This window comes from Antennarius striatus, chromosome 15 (assembly GCF_040054535.1).
Source record: "Antennarius striatus isolate MH-2024 chromosome 15, ASM4005453v1, whole genome shotgun sequence".
NCBI classification, from domain to species: Eukaryota; Metazoa; Chordata; class Actinopteri; order Lophiiformes; family Antennariidae; genus Antennarius; species Antennarius striatus.
This window is the reverse complement of record NC_090790.1, coordinates 16,129,510-16,150,859: the sequence shown is the minus strand read 5'-3', so window position 1 is coordinate 16,150,859 and position 21,350 is coordinate 16,129,510. Positions and strand designations below refer to the sequence as shown.

Here is a 21,350-nt window from a genome sequence, read left to right as displayed (position 1 = left end):
AGCACAGAAACCAAACGTTATTCACACCCTTAATAAAAGATGAAATCTTCATGACAGCTTCAAAGTGAAGTTCAGGTCTTCCGTATTAACTTTTTTTTTTCTTCATATTCATTTTCAGATGTAATTTTTCCAACCGATGCTGCCTTATGTGACATCACTTAAGGCAATATATCAGACTTTGTAGAGCTCCCTCTGGTGTAATTTTCAGATATTCTGTAGAACTCAACATGTGATCAGACAGGAGCAGCAATCCCCTCTGAAAGAGACAAATCCTCCAGGCATCTAACAGCTTTGGATTATTGTCATCCCTCATTTCTTTCCTTTGCTCCACCATTTCTCCATCTGTCAATGAAGACAATATGTCATAAAACTAATCACTGCAGCAGATGTCTTCCTCGGTGACATCCGAGTTAAAACACAAGAGAATCCCACTTCTGTCCTCAGTCAGTCAACATGCCTGCTCCGTCTATTCTGTTGTACGCTCAAAAACTGAAAATACATCGGCGAGCTTTTCACTTTCATACCATCTGCCAGTCAGATATGAAGAGAAGAATGTGTTTTTTACCAAAACACATCATGTGACTAAATTCACTCAGTAGATTTAGTCCTTTGTTAGAAGAAACAGCACCAAAAAAAAACTGTTTTCACCAACTGCATCATTTCTTCATTTGAACACTCCAGTGAGGCAATAACCAAATATTTTCATTTCACTAACCCCTTCACCTGTTACCAACTGTAAACATGTCAGAGAGCTTTCCGGACAAGACTAACTACTGGAACGGGACTATGAATGAAAGAAAACAGATTGTCTATCTGAGCCACTATGTGATAGTAATTACTGCAGCTGCACAAAAATCAAAAGACCACTGCATGCCAACACTTTCATTCATTCACTCATAAAGTATATGTGTTTGAGTTTGCTCAGTTTAAGTTTTAAATGAGTGGATGGATCGACACTAGGACAGATGGAACTGCGGAGCGTCACCAAACTGTGAATCCAGATCCTGAACAAAACCACCAGTACTGAACTATAGTTTTTCTAGAGCTAGTAAAGATGCCAATGTGATCCAGATTCCAGGAACAAGTTTTTGTGACCCAGAAGTCACATAGTGCAATGGGGTGGAGTGAGGGGTGGAGTGAGGGGGCGTGGAGTCAACCCATCTGGTGACTACTGGGTTTAGCTGCTGTTGTTGGAGGTTTGCGCTATGGGTGATGACTGCTTTTTGAAACACTAACAAAAAAATAATAAAGCCATGCAAAAAAAAAAAAAAAGTTGTTTTTTTTAAATACGTGTGCAGTCTGGTCACATTTACACAAAGATAATCCTACTAATGTAGCATGAATGCTGTCTGTGTATATTCATTCTTCTCTGGCTGCAGAGAAAAATGACTGGATTAGGCATCAGTGTGTGTGTGTGTGTGTGTGTGTGTGTGTGTGTGTGTGTGTGTGTGTGTGTGTGTGTGTGTGTGTGTGTGTGTGTGTGTGTGTGTGTGTGTGTGTGTGTTAATCAATATGTCTGTGGTCAGTGTCACTGCTGTGGGCTGTGGGCATTTAAACTCGCTGTTAGGTCACGTGTCTCTGATTTCGTCGTGTTTATTTTTGATCCACGCGGGGGCAAACTCGCGTTCCTCCTCCCCTTTTCATTTAAAAGAGACCCGAAATCTGTCAATCTGTTAATCTGCAGCGAGGGAACCACTGATTTGCTTTAAGGTCAGCTGTCTCTTCACTTCTGTCATTCGCAGCAGCTGTCCCGACGCGCCACCATGACGCACATCCCTCCTCTTCTTCTCGCTGTCATTCTATCATCATCACTCCTGACATTTGGGTCTGCAGAAGCCTCGATCTTCTGCACGTGGAAGAAAGTTTTACCCACTGAAGAAGTGCACTACATGTTTCTCCAGACCTCTCCCTCTCTGCGGCTCTACCACAGCTCCTGGTCCGGGGGGCGCGCTCCACTCGCCTGCGCTTGGAGCGACGACGCATCGGTGATCCAGAACTATCTCTCTCTGTGCCGGGAGCGCGCCAACGAGTTTTCTGATGTTACTCCAGATGAAAATTTCAACTCCATGTTTGAGGCAAAGGATCCGTGCGTCTCAATGGCCTCCCCAAATTTTGTTTTGCACACGGAGCGCACGGGAAGGAGGTCGGCGAGGAGCGCTGGTGACTGGCATGAGGATCTACAAGGTGAAGCTGACAGGTCAGAGGTCAAAACCCTTCAGCGGTCGAAGCGTTTCATTATACCAGGGACTCTGTGGTGTGGTTCTGGAAACAAGGCGCCGTCAAATGACGATTTAGGTAGGTTGCTTCCATATTTTACATACCATTACTTGGCCATCTAAGTGACTTGTTTCCCATTGATTTGATTAAATGGAAAAAATACAAACATATGCTTCATCCATCCCTCCATTTTCTCCCTGTTTTCCGGGGTCAGTCTGAGGTGGCACCAGGCTAAGAAGGGTATTCCAGACATCCCTCTCCTCAGTAACACTCTCCAGCTCATTCTGGCACATTCCCATGCCACATGCAATTTATAATCCGTCCAGCTAGTCTTAAGTCTACCCCCGGGTTTCTAACATGATTTCAAAAGCTGTCTCACAAGGAAAATCATTCCAGATGATCGCTTCATTTCAGTCAACACCCGGGTCTAATTGCCATGGTTAATGGATTACATACAGCATCTCACATATCTTATTTAAACATTTTATTTATATGTTCTTGACCTATGATTTTAAAGTGTAAAACAATCAATAAATGTACTTTTAACAGATCACAACAATAGAACATTAAAAATATAATATAAGTCTTTCATACTGTGAGCTGGAAGATTAACTTTTCCTCCAAAAGTAAACAAAATACAAAAAAATCACAAAAAACCACAAAAATACCCTTGATTTGAACCTAAGCCCCGCCTCCTGGACAGTCCCCTCTGAATACTTAAAGTGTATGACCAATAAAGGACAAACTATCTGACCATGACTCCTTGAAATCACGAGATACCACATTTCTCATGATGCAACTCAGTTGGTGTTTGTAATCCTTTATTCTCTGCCCATCACCTGTTGCAGGAGTTTTTGCCGACACGGACAGCTGTTGCCGTGAACACGACCACTGCAAACACACCATCATGTCCTTTCACTCAGGCTTCGGGGTGTTCAACACAAACATGTTCACCATCTCTCACTGCGATTGTGACAACAGGTGGGGACTCAAAGCTTTAACCACACACTCATTAAATAACCAACGGTGTTTCAACTGATTTGTTGTGCTTAACAGGTTTCACAAGTGTCTAAAGGAGGCGAACGACAGCATGTCTGATGTGGTGGGATACACCTTCTTCAACCTGTTGAAGGTGCAGTGCTTTGAGTTCTCTCACCGAGTCCAGTGTACACAGAGGAACTGGTTCGGGATGTAAGTGAAACTGGCTAATAGGGTGCTACTTAGTCCTGTTTAAATAGCGTTCTTACACCGTGGTGTGAGTGAAATGACAAATAATAATAAAAACAAAAACAAAAAGCTTTAGCATGTTATTAGCTCTCTTTCCAATAGTTAGCTTGACCAAATTGTTACGACCCCCATGTCAGTTGACCAAAAGCTGAGCATCAAAATCAATCATGGATAGGGACCAGTCTGCTAATTAGCACAGCTTATCATAAATCCTAGACACACTGGGAAATAGCTTGTCGTTTTTTTCTTGTGCAGCTTCGCCGTCAAAAAAAACACAAGCTCTCTTGCCAAGAGTGGAACAAATTCATACCAGACATTCTCATGTCTGTGTGCTCAAAGGGAAGTTAGAGTCGGGACAGAGTAATCAGAGCTGATCAAAAAGACTTGAGGAAGGGCAACTGAGAAATTACTTTGTCTTTCTTTTTTGTAGAAAATACACAAATGATATATAGTTTGACAATTAGTGAGCTTTATATGAGACAGACTGGCTGTTCACTGTTACATCCAGTCTCTATGTTAAGCTAAGCTAACAGGATACAAGGCTCTTAGTGAATGGACGAGTGTATGAACAGTATTCTCCACACCATAAAGCGCACTGGATTATAAGGCGCACCTTCAACAAATGGCCTATAAATAAAAATATTTAAAGAATTCTTATATAAGGTGCACTGGATTATAAGATGCGCTGTTGACTTTTGAGAAAATTAAAGGCTTTTAGGTGCGCCTTATAGTGCGTAAAATGCTGTAAATCCTCTTCTATAATTGTCAGCAAAATGTTACTAAGAACATTTGTAATATAGCAAGTAAATGATTTCGATCTGTTTTAATTTTCAGGTGTAAAGAGACTAGTGTGGTTCTATATGCTAAGGTCCATCCACCAACAGCGTACGAGTCGTCCACTGTAACGCACACCAACAGTACCAGCGGCACCACAAACACTACCGCTCCCACAGAATCACCAGAGGACAGCACGTCACAATCGGAGCTCCTCTCTGTCACTGCGTCAGCGTCCACCATCCCTACGCTTCTTACACATTCTCCCTCCACCCTCAACACTCCCACAACGTTAAACACACCAGACGGAACTCCAGGACCAGTAACTGAGGACAGAGATCATCAGCAGAGTACTGAATCTACCAAAAATCAAACTACGGTTGATGCTGATATCACAGGTGATGCACATTTTTACAACTTATCAGTTTACTTTTCTATACCAGTAGGAGCTAAGCATGTAACGTGACGCTTCTTCTCAGCAGAGACAAAGCTGTCGTGTGCTGCATTCAAGGATCTGGATCAGTGCAAGAACAAGATCCTTCCCTTGCACACCAGATATGGTGTGAAAAACCCAGATACCACAACAATGTACCACTGCAACTGCACCAGCAGGTAAATAAACAAGTCTGCAGTTCAAACTTTTTTCATAACTATGTTGCACAAATTTCATTATTATGTATGATTTATCAACTTTTGTTTGTTCCTTATTCATATTGAATGATTATTAAAGAGCTAGAATAAAAACAACACCAAAAACATAAACACACTTCTCATTTTACGCAGACAGTAACTGGAATGGCCTTTATTTAGAGACAACACCTCCCCCTTTCCGTCTTGGTAATAATCACACTCATTCACCTGCAGCTGCAAAGAACTTTTACAGCTGTAAACATTTAAATATGTTGATCTCCATTTTTGGGGATATTAAACTCCGTAAATATATCTATTAAAAACTAATCAGTCTCCCTTTGTTATTCCCTAAGAAATGAGAGAAAACGTAAGGAAAAGTAGTCCCATCTCAGTGTAAAAAAAACGATTTTACAAAACCATTGATGTGATTTTTTTGGAACACAGATGTTGCCAAGAAAAAATGCACATTAAGTCAGTAGTCTGTTACACAAGACGTGTCAGTTCCGTGAATCTGCCCACAGACCAGTGTTATGGCCTTGGACATGAACATTATGTAATGTTTGCACACAGTCTCACCATCCCGTTTTTCTTTTGCTGCCTATGCTCTGTTTGGTTTGGTGTTTTTGGCACTCTTGTCAACCTGTGACGTTTTTGTCTGTCACATCAGATTATTCCAGACTTTGACTCGACAAAGACAACTGACCATTGTGCAGACTCAAATGCTGGGACATGTGTCTTCAACCTGCTTCCTGCCTCAGGACTGCAGGACGAGCAAAATGTGAGTATGAAAATACAGAGGTGTGTCCATGTTTTTTATAATATAATTAGAACATGTTGCAGTCCTCTGATAAAAGAATTACTTCCATCCTTTGTGATAATGTAAAAATACACATTAATTAGGATCCGAGCTTTAAAATACTACAAACAGGATGTAAAAGTTGGTAGCAAAAGTACTGTCTGTGACTGACTTTAATAGTTGTCACAAATAAACCATTAATTTAGAAGATTAACAGATTTTCCTTAGGAACATTTCAACCAAATGACTGATTACCTAAACATTGTCAATCTAATTCTTATCTTATTTGATCTTTTCAGATTTTTAACAAGTATTTATATGAATTGTTAACAGTGAATAGTTACAGGGAAACTCAGACACTTTTTGTAACAGACTATGGGAATGTTATTAATCTTTTTAATTGATTAAAAAACGTATTTTGATAGAAATCTTTTAAAAAAAATTAATACTAGAAGTTTAATACTGTATATTGTTATTAGCTGAATAATGATGCTCCAGAGCTCAAACGCATACTCTGAACCACTTTATTTCTCCTCATGTCCGACAGCTGCTCAGCTGTTCTGGTGGAAGCAAAGTTTCCCCAGATGAACCGCAGCAGCAGTGGAGTCGTGGAGGAGCAGCGCCATCTACCGGCCGTCAGCCTGAAGGTCAGGAGGACGAACATCAGGAGAGACCAGAGAAAAGACAGGAAGGTCAGGCTCCACAAACTGTGTCTCAGGATGGTCCGAACAAAGTTCAACAGGTCAAGAAAACCTCGTCCCTCTGTGAGACGGCGAGAAGTCGTCTGACTGTGAGTGTTAATGTGGGTTAAGGTGTTTAATATTAAATACAGAGGACAACAGATATCAATAACTACACACGCAATGAATAACTTCGGAATTGTAAAATACAATATAGCTTTTACATTTGTTTTCAATGTCAGGTCATTTAAGTTTTTGTCCCAGTAATTCCCATGTCAGTTTTATTCCTTCAAAATAAGCTTTTATCTCTCCACAAACTTTTTCCTAATGACCATTCTACATCATGGTATCACTCTTCATCATAAAAGTCTTCCTCCAAATAATGTTGTACACCTGCATCTGTGACTTCAGATGATCTTTATTCGATTTATTTATGGATCACAAAAGCACTTATTTTCATTACTATGTTAATAAATGGGAAAAAAGGAACTTTAAAAAAGGTTCTGTTGGAAAATAATGAATGAAAATAGCAATGACATGAACTTTAAGTCAGGTTGGAATATTATTTTATTTGCACAGAATTTTAAAATAATCACATGATGTGACTATTTTTTTTTCCTGCTGTCTTTGTGTTTAGTGGTATAATTAGCGGTTATAAACATGCTGGCACATAAAAACAACAAGATAAACATGGAAATCACACCTGCTAAAGCTGTTCACTTTATCATTGTTGGGATGATAGCTTGTCTTTAAAGGTAGCTTAATGATGCTTGTGTTTGCACCTCTGCATCAATTGTCTCTTATTATAAATTCAGTTTATTAAAATGAGAATATATAGGGGGGGAGAGTACATAAAATTTACAGCAATGTAGCCTTTATTTAACATTAAAAAAATAACCTGAGATAGACATATAGGAAACATGCTTTGTGTTTAGCTTAGTTTAGCATATAAACATGACATAGTGGGAAACCAGCAGTGTGAAGCCACACATAACACCTCCTAAAACTACAAAAGATTACTTTTAAACTTTTCAAATGCAGTTTAAAAAACAAACAAACATTTTTAGCTTTAATTGCTGACTTATTTTACCCTGAGGCTCAACGTTTGCCCGTGTCCAGTCATTATTCTAGGCTAAGTTAACATCTCCCAATTTATTTTCAAAATTATATTTCCACATTAAAAAAAAAAGACCACGTTTCACAAACTTGTTTATTTAAAACATTGATGGACATTTCTTTTCTGTTGTTTGTTATTCAGATATGTCGTTTCTTTCATGTATTTATTTTTTGTTGGTTTGTTTGTTTGAGGTATCTATTAAAAGTTCTGATAAACACTTTTTGGTCAAGTGTGATCACTTATGGGAATAAAAGCAGGACTTTTGCGCCACCGCTGCGTAAAGAGCTGCCGTCATGAATATCTGTCAGGTAACTCAACTCCGCTCTGATGTCATGAGAAGTAATTGAAACCTTGCTGAAAGGCTGCAGCCATGGAGCCGACCGGATCCCCGCCTCTCACCGGACAAAAATTCCGCTATGGTGGAGAAGATCGGCTGTGGGAACATGGCGCACGTCCTCTGCTTTAATTTTAACCAGCAAAAACGTTGGATGACTTTACGCGCAGCTCTTCCGCTTTAATCCAGAGAAAAACGCGCAACGGGGTCGCGGATAACTTTTTGTTTCTGCGCGTATTGTTTCGGATGTTTTCTGACGCACCGGGATGAAAGTTTGGAGACTCCGGATTTAGCAGAGAGCAAGATGGAAAAGCACAGAACCAGGAAAGAAAAGGTAAGGGTTTTACTGGGAGCGCTGGTGTTTTCATGGTTCCTGCAGGAGGCTGACAAAACACTAAATAGATCCTTTACGTAAGTTACAACAGTGACAGTCCAGTGGCGGTAGAAGTAATCGGACTACTCAAGTAATGATAGCAGCCCTGCAGAGGAGAATACTCAGAAGTATTTTTATTTATTTTTTTGCAGAAGGGCTTTTAATAATATAAATTACACTATAGATTATTAAAGGTTAATCAACAGCTGTTCGAGTCCGTAGAAGTGAACTCATTTAATTCAACATGATATGAAGGTTGGGTCTAAAATCTGTTATTATTGACTGTATTTTCTATCATGAATCTGGAAAGTGACTAACGTTGTCAGATAAATACAGGTTTCCCAAAAAGGTAATATTTGGCTGTGAGTTGTAATATAATGGATGGGAATAAATTGAGTCATGTATAAGGCTAATTTAGATTTATATGCAGTCAGAAAGATATAATACATATATTAGTTAGAATACTATTACTGTATTACTATTTTAAAATCACACAAAGTTCAGTTTACAGTGTGAGAGAGAAACCCAGGTCCTGAATCAGGTGGAGTACGTGAACACATATAAAGGATTTAAATCCGGTTTGAAATTGTTCCCAGTGTTTCTCACGGCATCCACAGGAAGTCAGAAACAGAGTTTCAAGAACACTAAAGATGATGAAAATAAACATTTACTGTTATTATTTACATACAAGTAGCTGGGGAAAAAAAGAAGTATCCATGATTCCATATAAGAAAGAATTACTATAATAACTAATTTTTTCATCCAGTTGAGTCCTGACACTCCTTTAGTTGATGTATGTGATTGAGGCCTGCCTGATAATGACACTGATATAACAGACAGACCCTAGGGATGCGTTCAGGGACAGTTTCCTCCCCGTCAGGTACTCATCCCCCTTAGAGTGTACTCTCTGTGACCCAGGCCCCAACTGGCTGTATGGAGACAGGAGACGGAGGAAGTGTGTGTAATCTTGTAAGGACGCTGGCAGGACATTCAAGTGTTCCTGTTGGTTTTGTCCTTTTTTGAAAGGGTGTTTTTGAGAAGGAGCACTTCCTGCTCCTACCCTGGATGTAAAAATTTCTCTCCTTGTATTTTGTACTTCTTCTTCTTTTCCTTTCGGCTTTTCCCTTCAGGGGTCGCCACAGCGAATCAATTTCCTCCATCTAGCCCTGTCCTTTGAATCCTCTTCTCTCACACCAACTACCTTCATGTCTTCCCTCATTACATCCATAAACCTCCTCTTTGGTCTTCCTCTAGGCCTCCTGCCTGGCAGTTCAAAACTCAGCATCCTTCTACCAATATATTCACTATCTCTCCTCTGGACATGTCCAAACCATCTCAGTCTGGCCTCTCTGACTTTATCTCCAAAACCTCTAACATGTGCTGTCCCTCTGATGTACTCATTCCTGATCCTATCCTTCCTGGTCACTCCCAGAGAGAACCTCAGCATCTTCATCTCTGCTACCTCCAGCTCTGTCTCCTGTCTTTTCCTCAGTGACACTGTCTCTAGACCAAACAACATTGCTGGTCTCACCACAGTTTTGTAAACCTTTCCTTTCATTTTAGCTGAAACTCTTCTATCACACATCACACCTGACACTTTCCTCCACCCGTTCCATCCTGCCTGGACACGCTTCTTCACCTCTTTTCCACACTCTCCATTGCTCTGGACTGTTGAGCCTAAGTACTTAAAATCCTCCACCTTCTTGATCTCTTCTCCCTCTAACCTCACTCTTCCACTTGGGTCCCTCTCATTCACACACATGTACTCTGTCTTACTGCGGCTAACCTTCATTCCTCTCCTTTCCAGGACAAACCTCCACTTCTCTAGCTTCTCCTCCACCTGTTCCCTGCTCTCACTACAGATCACAATGTCATCTGCAAACATCATAGTCCATGGAGATTCCTGTCTAACCTCGTCTGTCAGCCTGTCCATCACCATGGCAAACAAGAAGGGGCTCAGAGCTGATCCCTGATGCAGTCCCACCTCCACCTTGAACTCCTCTGTCACACCTACAGCACACCTCACCACTGTCTTACAGTCTTCATACATGTCCTGCACCGTTCTAACATACTTCTCTGCCACTCCAGACTTCCTCATACAATACCACAGTTCCTCTCTGGGCACCCTGTCATAAGCTTTCTCCAGATCTACAAAAACACAATGCAGCTCCCTCTGGCCTTCTCTGTACTTCTCTATCAACATCCTCAAAGCAAATACTGCATCTGTAGTACTCTTTTTTGGCATGAAACCATACTGCTGCTCACAAATGTTCACTTCTGCCCTTAGTCTAGCTTCCACTACTCTCTCCCATAACTTCATTGTATGGCTCATCAGCTTTATTCCTCTGTAGTTGCCACAACTCTGCACATCTCCCTTGTTCTTAAAAATGGGCACCAGCACACTTCTCCTCCATTCCTCAGGCATCTTCTCACTATCTAAGATCCTGTTGAACAACCCAGTCAGAAACTCTACCGCCACCTCTCCTAGACACTTCCATACCTCTACAGGTATATCATCAGGACCGACTGCCTTTCCACTCTTCATCCTCTTCAATGCCCTCCTCACTTCATCCTGACTAATCTTTGCTACATCCTGGTCCACAACAGTCACCTCTTCTAGTCTTTGTTCCCTCTCATTTTCCACGTTCATCAACTCTTCAAAGTACTCTTTCCATCTTCCCATCACACTACTGGCACCTGTCAATAGACTTCCATCCCTATCCTTAATCACCCTAACCTGCTGCACGTCCTTCCCATCTCTATCTCTCTGTCTTGCCAACCGGTATAGATCAGTCTCTCCCTCCTTACTGTCCAACCTAGCATACAAGTCATCATAAGCTTCTTGTTTGGCCTTTGCTACCTCTACCTTCACCTTACGCTGCATCTCCCTGTACTCCTGTCTACTCTCCTCAGTCCTCTCAGTGTCCCACTTCCTCTTGGCTAACCTCTTTCTCTGTATACACTCCTGTACCTCCTCATTCCACCACCAAGTCTCCTTATCTACTTTCCTTCCAGATGACACACCAAGTACTCTCCTACCTGTCTCCCTGATCACATTAGCTGTAGTTGTCCAGTCATCTGGAAGCACCTCCTGACCACCCAGAGCCTGTCTTAACGCCTTCCTAAAAGTCATGCAACACTCTTCCTTTTTCAGCTTCCACCATTTCGTCTTCTGCTCTGCCTTTGCCCTCTTCATCTTCCTCACCACCAGAGTCATCCTACACACCACCATCCTATGCTGTTTGGCTACACTCTCACCTACCACTACTTTGCAGTCACTGATCTCTTTCAGGTTACACCGTCTACACAAGATGTAGTCTACCTGTGTGCTCCTACCGCCACTCTTATAGGTCACTCTATGTTCCTGCCTCTTCTGGAAGAAAGTATTCACTACAGCCATTTCCATCCTTTTTGCAAAGTCAACTACCATCTGTCCTTCTGCGTTCCTCTCCTGGATACCAAACCTGCCCATCACCTCCTCATCACCTCTGTTTCCTGCACCAACATGTCCATTGAAGTCTGCTCCAATGACAACTCTCTCACTTCTAGGCATGCTCTGCATCACTTCATCAAGGTCCGACCAGAATTTCTCCTTCTCCTCCAGCTCACATCCTACCTGTGGAGCATACCCGCTAACAACATTGAACATCACACCTTCTATTTCTAGCTTCAGACTCATCACTCTATCTGACACTCTTTTTACCTCCAGGACATTCCTAACAAACTCCTCCTTCAAGATAACTCCTACTCCATTTCTCTTCCCATCTACACCATGATAGAACAACTTGAACCCTGCTCCTAAACTTCTAGCCTTGCTACCTTTCCACCTGGTCTCCTGGACACACAGTATGTCTACCTTCCTCCTCTGCATCATGTCAACCAACTCTCTACCTTTTCCTGTCATAGTTCCAACATTCAACGTCCCTACTCTCAGTCCTATACTCTTGGTGTTCCTCTTCTCTTTCTTCGTGCGAACGCACTTTCCTCCTCTCCTTCTTCGACCAACAGTAATCCAATTTCCACCGGCGCCCTGTAGGTCAACAGCGCCGATGGCGGTCGTTGTTAACCCGGGCCTCGACCGATCCGGTATGGAAGTCATAGGTTTGATTCGCATATTTGATTTGGCAAAAGTTTTACGCCGGATGCCCTTCCTGACGCAACCCTCTGTATTTATCCGGGCTTGGGACCGGCACAATAAGACACTGGCTTGTGTCCTCTTGCGGCTACATTTGTCCTCTTGCGGCTACATTGTCCTCTTGCGGCTACATTTGTACTAGTTGTTGTGTTATTTCTAGACTGAACCAATTTTTTTTTACAACTTCTTGACAAATGAAATCATCTTCTGTTGACAGTATTTGTTCCAAGTGGTCAAAGCTATTTGTGACATATGTTAAGATAGCTCTAATGTCTCAAAAAATATTTTATACACACACACACACACACACACACACACACACACACACACACACACACACACACACACACACACACACACACACACACACACACACACACACACATATATATTACTGACAGGACGTACCTACACCAATGTTGAAGAGGTTAAAATGTGAGTTTGCTGAACATTTTTATAACACTTAAGCATCATTTATGTTAAATTTTTATCCTAAAATGGTCAATTAAAAAAATGTTCAACTCAATATCAACATACTTCCATATGGCCATTGCATTAGCATTGATATCTCCACAAGAGGGGAGTGAAGGGTCAAATGTTTCTAAAGTGATAAATGTATCTCAGAAATAGAAAATGGTGAAAGAGTGATGTTGTCAACATAAATATTTTTTCATGTCTATCTTGAATGGTGACTATGCTACCCCCCATGGACCCTTGTAGTACTGCACTGTGTTTAATGTACGGTAGCACCTTGAGATACAAGTTTAATTTGTTCTGTGACCGAGCTTGTAAGTCAAACAACTCGTAACTCAAACAAATTTTCCACATTTAAAATAACTAAAATCATTTAATCCGTTCCAGCTTTTTAAAAAAGCCCCAAATACCTCTAAGTTATGATTTTTTTAAATCCACCAATAGACATACATACATTGCCTGTGCATAATTAATTCTCTATAAGTTACGTAAACAATGATAAAGTATGAAAAGAAACATAAAGGTCACAAGCTACATCTATGCTCTGCAAGTGAGAAGGAGATGCGGTCTCAGCTGATGTATCCGTCCGCCCACTAGCGGTGGTGTCCTGAAGCACAAATTTTTGTATGTCAAACAAAAATATTGAAAGAACGACAGCTTGTATCTCAAGAAACTCATATGCTGAGCAGCTCGTATCTCAGGCTGTACCTGGATATGTTTTTGAGCCTGTAGACAGTTTCATTTGGGCTTCTTTAGTTTCTTGTAAAAATATTTTGTATTGACTAATCAGTGAAAAATGAGGCTTGAGTCATTTACGCCTGTTTCTCATCTTGCCCTGTGTTTCTACATTGCTGTGTCACACCATGTCACACTTGTTTTACATGAAGGATAAAGTCACACATCATAGGAGTGTTATGTCACTGTTAAATTGTTCATATTAAGTGTAAAGGGTGTCTTTGATTTGTTGCTATTGGACGGACTCTTTGTAAACGTACATCAGGATTGGTGGGAACACACTTAAGGTAACCGGGTTTGTGGTAAATGACACCAAAAAACAGGGGAAAAAAATTAAATTTGCAAAAGTGGCTAAACATATCCTGTGCACTTCCAAACAAACCATTTTGAACTGTTATGTACAGCCACACAAGGCCACGGAGAGCTTTGAGCGTAACACAACAGTATATGTAACCGACCCACTAATGTAAACTGTGTGGTCTCCTCTCTGTGCTTCATCGTTCTCACCATTAACCGTATTTCAACAGTAATAGGCTTAGAGATTTACGTCTTAGAAATGAGTGGCCCTCTTTGTTTATTTCAGCAAACAACACCTTAGTAACGTGTTAAACAAGAGCTGTGAATTGTCATTTCTGAACCAGTGTTTCATAACAGTGTGATTCGCTCGTGAAACCTGATGGCAGACGAAAGAGAAGAGCTGAACGGAGGATATTTGCTCAGTGAAATAAGCCTTATTGTGTCACAGCTGTCCTCAGGGCTGCAGCTAACAGAGGAAACTGAGGTCATGTCCTCTGTGATTTTTTTGTTTTTTTTCACGGAACACAACTTTTGTTTTTAGAAAGGTTTCACTCAGGTTACTATATTTCCCTTCGGTTGTTGAAGAGCTGAAGCATAAACTCAGTGTATATGAACTCTAGTCTAAGTTTAACCATCCGATTATGTAATGTGAAATAATTCTGGCCATAATTTGTGTTCCTCCATCATCATCAGTATTTTGATCTGCCTCAAAATGAAATAAACTCTTCTTTGTCCCAATATGATATTTAATACAATCCTGTTTGCACATTTTTGAAATATCTCATGAACAAACTCCTGTTGATCAATTTATTATCATGTACACCGAAGGAAAGCTGCAAATCCTCATCAATGAGAAGCTAAGACTACAGAATATTGAGCAAAGTTGCTTAAAAAAATCATGCAGCAAAATTGTTTCATGTTCTGTCAGAAACTTTAAATTAGTTAAATGACTGAGGAACACAAATATTTGATTGATATTTAATCTTTCTGGAGCTTGAGGAACAGGAGGTTCCACAGTTTTTTAAAACCCCTGTTGCCCTGGACTTGATGTAAGTCAAGTAACCCAGCATCATTGAAACCCATGCACGGAAAAACCAAAATCTTTCTTTCAACAGCAGCTTGATTCCTAATGAATCACGTCACCGTCTGTCAGCAGACTTAATTAAAGCGTCCATCAATCTAAACAGTACAAATGTTGTTGGGGTCCCAGAACTCAGCTTTAGTCTTTATTTAATGGTCGATCAGACGAAACAGAGGGTGGTTGACGCTTTAACAGAGCTGTGCTGGGATTTATTCCTTGTAGGACAGCAACTAGATTTTAATTCTCAAAAGCTTGGGCTCACCTGGCTCGGAATTGTAATGTGGTTTTACTGGAAACCATCTCATCTTCTGGATTTGGTGGTGGAGGTTTATAGGCTCTAGAATTGCTTTCTTTTATCGCCCGTGTGGATTGAGTGATCCTAGACCTTTGGAAGCGCATTCTCTGACGTATGAGAAGAAGTTGATTTCAAACCAAGGCTGTAGCAGATGTTATGACTGATGCGCCACTAAATTAAACTGTAGTTTGATTGGATTTTAAATAGCATCATGGTTTACAGGTTTTAATGAAGGCTTAGAAGACACCAGGGAGCCTGTGAGCTAATATACCACTGTTTAAAGAACACTTCACCATAAAATGAAAATTCGCTCATTATCTACTCATCCTCATGCGGGTAGAAAGTCAGGTGAACATTTCTGGAATGTCGTAAAACAACATCGCAGCAATCTCAACAAAAGAAGATTGAGACTAGCTTCAAAACATAAAAAAACAACTGAAAACAAACATTAAATTACTCTATATGCGTCTAAAAATTGAGAATCTTTTCTCACCATGGCTGGTACTACTTTCAGGGTGCCCTGACGTACCCTGAAAGTAGGTCAGGGTAAGTTGCGGGACATTGCAGTCTCTGACTGCCTTGGTTCTAGTTTTTTAATTATTATGATAATTTGAGATAATTATCTCATTATTGATATATGCTTATATAGATAGGTAGATAGATAAATAGACAGATAAATAGACACAAAGAGAAAGAGAGAGAAAGAGAGGGAGAGAGAGAGAGAGGGAGAAGGAAACTAGAGAAGGCGAGAGATAATGAAGGCCTTGGTGTAAAGCTCTGGTGAAAGGACAAATTTGGAAAGGCCAGATCAGGGAGGGAGCAGCTCTTCAACGTTAACGCTACAGAGAACAAACCTCAGTGTTTTACACAGAGTTTCTGTGGGTGTGACAGACGTGAATGAGAAGAACAGAAACCTCATCTGAGAGGTTGATTTTCTTTCTTTTTCTCTCTGCCCCTGAAGAATTCTTCCACCTTGCAGAAAATGACATGCAGCCGTCTGGCGTCCCATTCTCCTGAAGCTCCAGTATCATAACAGCCAAATGAGGCTGCTGTGTTTTTGGTGTCATACTGGGCAGAATTCTACTTTCAACAAGTTATTTTATGACTGTCTTAACAGCAGCCAGAACACATATTCTGTCTGTGTTTTTCAGCTTTTATTTCTCAGAATAATTTTGTTTCTACTTGGGCAAAAAAACCCACAACCTAAACCATCGTGAAGAGTGCCAGAATCCTTAAGATTAACCAGGTTATGTTTTAAAAACACAGTATAACCATGCTGGTTATAGATTTAGCTATTTCTAGTCTGCTCCTAGTCAGAATAACCAAGTGATGTTAAGGTGGAAGGTGCTGATAAGAGCATTATGTGTAAAAAGACTGCAAAAAAGATGGTAGATTAGAAAAAAAATGTGTGTCACTGTGTTATTGAATGGATCTGAAAATAAAGCAAAAACGTCTCCACTCATTCCCAATGAACAGTTGGACTCATGGAACGATTGTCCATAAAATAACCGATATCATCTCTCCCTGTCTTCCCCTTCCTCTTTATCTCTTCAGTTCTCTCTGTTTGGTTCTCGCTCCACCAGCAGGACCACCAACCCCCGCACTTCATCCTCCTCCTCTTCCTCTCCTCTAATCTCTTCAGCCCCGACCATGAGGAGGGTGGACCGACCGACCTGCCTGAACAGTCTCGGACTGAGCAAAGCCGAGTTCTTGGAGCGGGTGCGCCGCAGTAACCAAGCCTGCCAGCAGGGGGAGTACGCTCTGGCTGTGCGTCTCTACAGCGAGGCCCTGACCGCCGACCCCCAAAACTGCATCTTGTACAGTAACCGCTCCGCTGCTTACCTCCGACTGGGTCAGTACAGCACCGCTCTAGACGATGCAATCAAAGCGCGTCTCATCAACCCCAAATGGCCCAAGGTAAGAGGTTTGACCCCCGCTGACCCCTGCCACCCCAACGCTCAAAGAGAAAATTCTGCATTTGAAAGTAGGAAATGGATTTTATTTGGCAGAAGAATTGATGTATTGGTTAATTGGATAGTGAAGCTGAGCTCACTCATCTTAGTTATTTAACAGCAGAAATTCACTATAGAAACTATGGAAAAGGGTCATGCACAGGTGGACATTTTAAAGCAGATTTCTGTTTGGTAGATGTGTTGACTTTCTATGTGTGCCGGGTAAGTCAGCGGCTGCACCGAACAAAACAGCCAACAAGTAAACAAGTTCTTGTTTTCCCTTCTCCAGATCCTGTCATGTCAGCTTGTTTGGCAGCTTTGATTGTTACTGGTGTGCAGCAGCTGAACACAACATGTTTGCGTGTGTCCTCGTTGGTTTGACAAGCGTATTTGAAAAGCACAGCGCAAACATACAGCTCAGCTTCATGAGATATCACTGTAAGAACTGTAGCGTGGAGTTTGATGACAGCCAGGATGATAGAGACCTGAACCAGGAAGCGGTCTGATGTTACATCAAGAACAAAGATAATCAGTTTCAAATAATTAGAAATACACTGCTGGGTTCAATGGGAAATTAGCTGGTCTGTTCGCATTTGTTTTATATATAAGTATTTAGCGTATCCCTATCAGCAGTAATCCTCCTCCGCATGGACTGTCATGACCTCCAGATGACATCATCCTGTGGGATGTTGGTCCACTTAGTGTTTGACTAAGGTGAATTTGGTGCATTGTTGTTTGCCTCGTAGCTCCAGTAGAAATACACTATTGTGGGATGGTGAGCTTTCACATAATCCCATCTCACTCCAGGCATGGCATTGATGCAGATTTTAATTCCTCCACAACAGGGAATGTAGTTGTGAAGAAATTCCTCATTGTTTTGCATGAAAACGTTTGTGCACACGTGCCAGATGTAATTTCCTGGTGCGTATTTTGAAAACTTACATCACCACTACTGGCCTGGAATGCACACTACAGTGTTTTCAACCTTTGTCACAGACCTGTGCATATGAGGATCGTGTCCAAATCACAGTTGTGTGAATGCAACGGAAAATCTTTAATAAAAAAAAAGGCCTAAATAATCTGGGAAAGAGGGAAACACACAAGTAACACGAATACCATTAAATTTTAACCCTCATTTGCTTAAAAATGAGCATTAAAAATGATTTTACTTTATTTTCCCTTATTATATATCTTTAGTCAGTTGCCTAATTTCGCAGAATCCACACCGTTCCCTACAGAACCGGATGGACAAAGCATCTGTCGCTCCTCGGCCGGTGGTTCTTCACTCAGACTGCAGCAGCCTAAAGCAAACATAACCTGAGGGACGGCAGATGCTTCTTCCATACATTAAATCAACTGCGCTGTCGCTGAAAGTGTGACATCATCAGCTTCCTGCGTCGTCTTAATTTCCAGGGGCCGATCCAGTGAAGAGTGGGAGCGAATGAGTGTCATTAAATGTTTCCAGCACATTTAAATGTTAAGTAAAGTAAAACCAACTGCTGGAAAGTGCATCAAGCCCTTCTTTACATGAGAAGTGGCTCTCATCTCCAGACACAGTGAGGGATGGAGAGGGCCGGCTCTGGGAGTCTTTTCAAGCCATTCATTCATAGGGGGAAGCAGGCAGGCTGGAGACTGGGTCTGCCAGGCTATCTCTGTCTGGACTACTGGGGCCGGGCCAGTTCCACTTCCTTTCTCTGTGAGAGAGAATGGACGGAAGTGGCGTTTGGGTGTGTGTGCGCGCGAGTGTGTGCGAGAGAGAGGACTTTGCACGGCTGTTATTTTGTTTTTCAAACCCCGGCTGGGCCTTGGCCTAAGTTTGGCACTTAAAGACAATAACAGAAGCAGCATTCCTCTGTGTGTGTTGGTGTGTGTGTGTGTGTGTGTGTGTGTGTGTGTGTGTGTGTGTGTGTGTGTGTGTGTGTGTGTGTGTGTGTGTGTGTGTGTGTGTGTGTGTGTGTGTTTTGCACAGTGGCCGTGTCATAGCAGTGGGCTTGGCGCTGCATTCGCTGTGGGTCAAAGGCAAGGTTAAGACTAATGAACTGCCAATAAGAATGGGTCTGTCTGAGAGGGGAAGTTTACTTCTGCTCGAATTCTCTCTTTCTGCTCGTCTTCTTTTCTGTTCGCCTCCCACAGTTTGTCCCATTTCTGCCTGCAGTCAACTTTTCTGTTGGCACAACAGCCTCAAACTCTCCGCATCACTCATTCAGAAAAAAAGGCAAGTGTCCCGGGGACAGACGGGTGTAACTGGTCAAAAAGTCTCACATGTTTGCGAGCTTAACTTCGGGAACAACAAGCACAGAATTCTTTGCATTCGAATGTTATTTTCATCTGTTTTTGTGCAGCTTTATCTGTTTTTGGTGCTGCATTCAGTGCAAAAGCTTTCACAAACCCTTTTGTTTCTTTGTGATTCAAATGAAGTCACATCACAGGAGTAAAACTGCAGCAAGAGCGAAAGCCTTTCTTTTGACTCGGAGTGTTTTTCTCCCGCAGAATCGGCTGTTTTGTGTATGAATGGTCGCTGTCATCTCCACGCTCGCTCTGTGTGTTTTTGTGAAGTTGTTTGGGACTTTCAAAGAGGCTTTTTCCCTTCCGTACAGGTGCATTTATTCAGATCCTCGCGCTCGTAGCGTTTTACTTCCCCACACAGACTGCTTCTACTTCATTCTTGTCTCATAAATAAAAGCTTCTGACCTTTGAGTCTGAAAACAGCCGCTGAAAACGACACTATGAGAGCAGGGAGAGTGGACTGAAACCATCGAGTTGTGGGTTGGAAAGATAAAAATAAAAGTTCTGTAAATGTTGAGGGTAGCTGCAGATTCAGGTGATTATTCTCAAACCTCTCACTTCAGCAGCTGCAGACGATCACGTGAATTGTTCCAGAACCGCCCCTGATTGGACCTTATGGACAAAATATTGGTCGGAGACTCTTAATACACACTTATCAGACAAACATAAAGACTCGCTTCACTCACATCATGCAACAAATCAACATTATTTTGATCATATGATGTCAGACTCTCCCAAGGAGGTTCTGTTTTCACCCATGTCTCTGTTTTATTGTTTTATTACATTAAAAAAAACTTGGATTTAAAAAAAAATCACTCAAGCATAGGGTGAATCAGCCAAAAGAGCATAACAAATATAATCATATAAAAAATATAGGTGCAGATCCAGCTGGAAGATCAGAGAGGTTACACCGACTACTGGTCAGGCCTACAAGGTTTTCATCCTCTTTCAGAGATTTATGTTCTCTCCAGATTGTTGTCATATGAACGACGGACATTTCTGAAAAGCTTTTCAGTTTGCCAGTGCGTCAACAGGGCCTAAAAAGGAAAGGAGTGAAACTTAGACACAAGTTACACCAATCCACCGACCATCAGCTGTAGAACACAAAAAGCAGGAAATCTTGAAAGAGAATCGAACATGTTGTGGAGTAATTACTGGCCACGGTGTGATTAATCCAGATAATCCACAGAGTTCAGTCGGGGGAAAAAAGCATTTTGTGGATTATTGAGGTGTTTCCAGGACAAATTAAACTATCTCCAGGACTTCCAAAAGGAGCAAAAAAACCCGTGTTCTGTATAATTAGATTGACAGACCCTTAAAACATGTGGGTGTGAGCGAGGTTTCTAAATATTCCGCTGTGGGAGTCGTATCTGGAATCGGTGCAGATCGTCGCTCCGCTCTGAAGTGGAGGCCAACCAGATGGCAGCCAGCTACGCCTGTTTACGCTGGAGCCCGCCGAGCCACGCAGGCTTCCCCTATCATTAAGAAACTACTCTCCAACCGCACACTGCAAAAATATTACCGACATACGTGCAGAGAAAGCGTAGAGCCCTGGAGGACTGTGGACCTAAAAGGGGCCTGCACAGGAAGGTTTCTCCACATGACAGAGTTCAGTTCGGTATAATCTCATCTAAATGAGGGAGAAGATTCAATTTCTCATGTGTGGTTTTCTTCCTGTCGCACAGCTTTACACTCCCATGACTCGACCCCGGACTTGTCAACGTTTTAGTTTCTTTTAGTCTAAACTGTGTCATGGAGAAGTCGGGGTCAGTGGGGTAATCCTGGACTTACTGCAGACCATGTGAGGAGAGCGATGGAGTCTCCAACTGGAGATATTCCCCCTGTGGGCATGAACTTTAATTACTTTCTGTCCACACTGTTCTCTGTGGTGCCCCAGCTTTTTCCCATTTTTACCCAGCGAAGCTGGAACGACGTGACAATTTGGCC

At 41.7% G+C, this 21,350-nt stretch overlaps 2 protein-coding genes across 3 annotated transcripts in view; both read left to right on the top strand.

The window, feature by feature from the left end:
- The first annotated feature begins 1,688 nt into the window (after window positions 1-1,688).
- pla2g3 (phospholipase A2 group III) lies at window positions 1,689-7,658 on the top strand. Of its 2 annotated transcripts, none has more exons than XM_068334963.1 (7): window positions 1,689-2,295; window positions 3,066-3,198; window positions 3,274-3,408; window positions 4,279-4,616; window positions 4,701-4,830; window positions 5,516-5,626; window positions 6,192-7,658. In XM_068334963.1, exons 1-7 carry the CDS (start codon window positions 1,764-1,766, stop codon window positions 6,430-6,432), a joined length of 1,620 nt encoding a protein of 539 aa, XP_068191064.1. In that variant the 5' UTR covers window positions 1,689-1,763; the 3' UTR covers window positions 6,433-7,658. The 2 variants fall into 2 exon arrangements, with proteins under 2 accessions (XP_068191064.1, XP_068191063.1); XM_068334962.1 differs by having other exon boundaries at window positions 4,698-4,830.
- A 196-nt stretch (window positions 7,659-7,854) lies between these two features.
- Window positions 7,855-21,350, top strand: part of ttc28 (tetratricopeptide repeat domain 28) — an 84,333-nt gene continuing 70,837 nt past the window's right edge. The window contains exons 1-2 of the mRNA XM_068334564.1: window positions 7,855-8,109; window positions 16,720-17,082. Of these exons, the coding sequence (XP_068190665.1) occupies window positions 8,080-8,109; window positions 16,720-17,082 (393 nt within the window). The 5' untranslated portion in view covers window positions 7,855-8,079. The remainder of the gene's footprint in view (window positions 8,110-16,719; window positions 17,083-21,350) is intronic.

Excerpts from the sequence above, each read along its gene's own strand:
- pla2g3 (XM_068334962.1), top strand. The coding sequence starts at position 1,764 with ATGACGCACATCCCTCCTCTTCTTCTCGCTGTCATTCTATCATCATCA. Across the intron at positions 3,199-3,273 it reads CACTGCGATTGTGACAACAG|GTTTCACAAGTGTCTAAAGG; the intron begins GTGGGGACTCAA and ends TGTGCTTAACAG. Across the intron at positions 5,627-6,191 it reads GACTGCAGGACGAGCAAAAT|CTGCTCAGCTGTTCTGGTGG; the intron begins GTGAGTATGAAA and ends CATGTCCGACAG.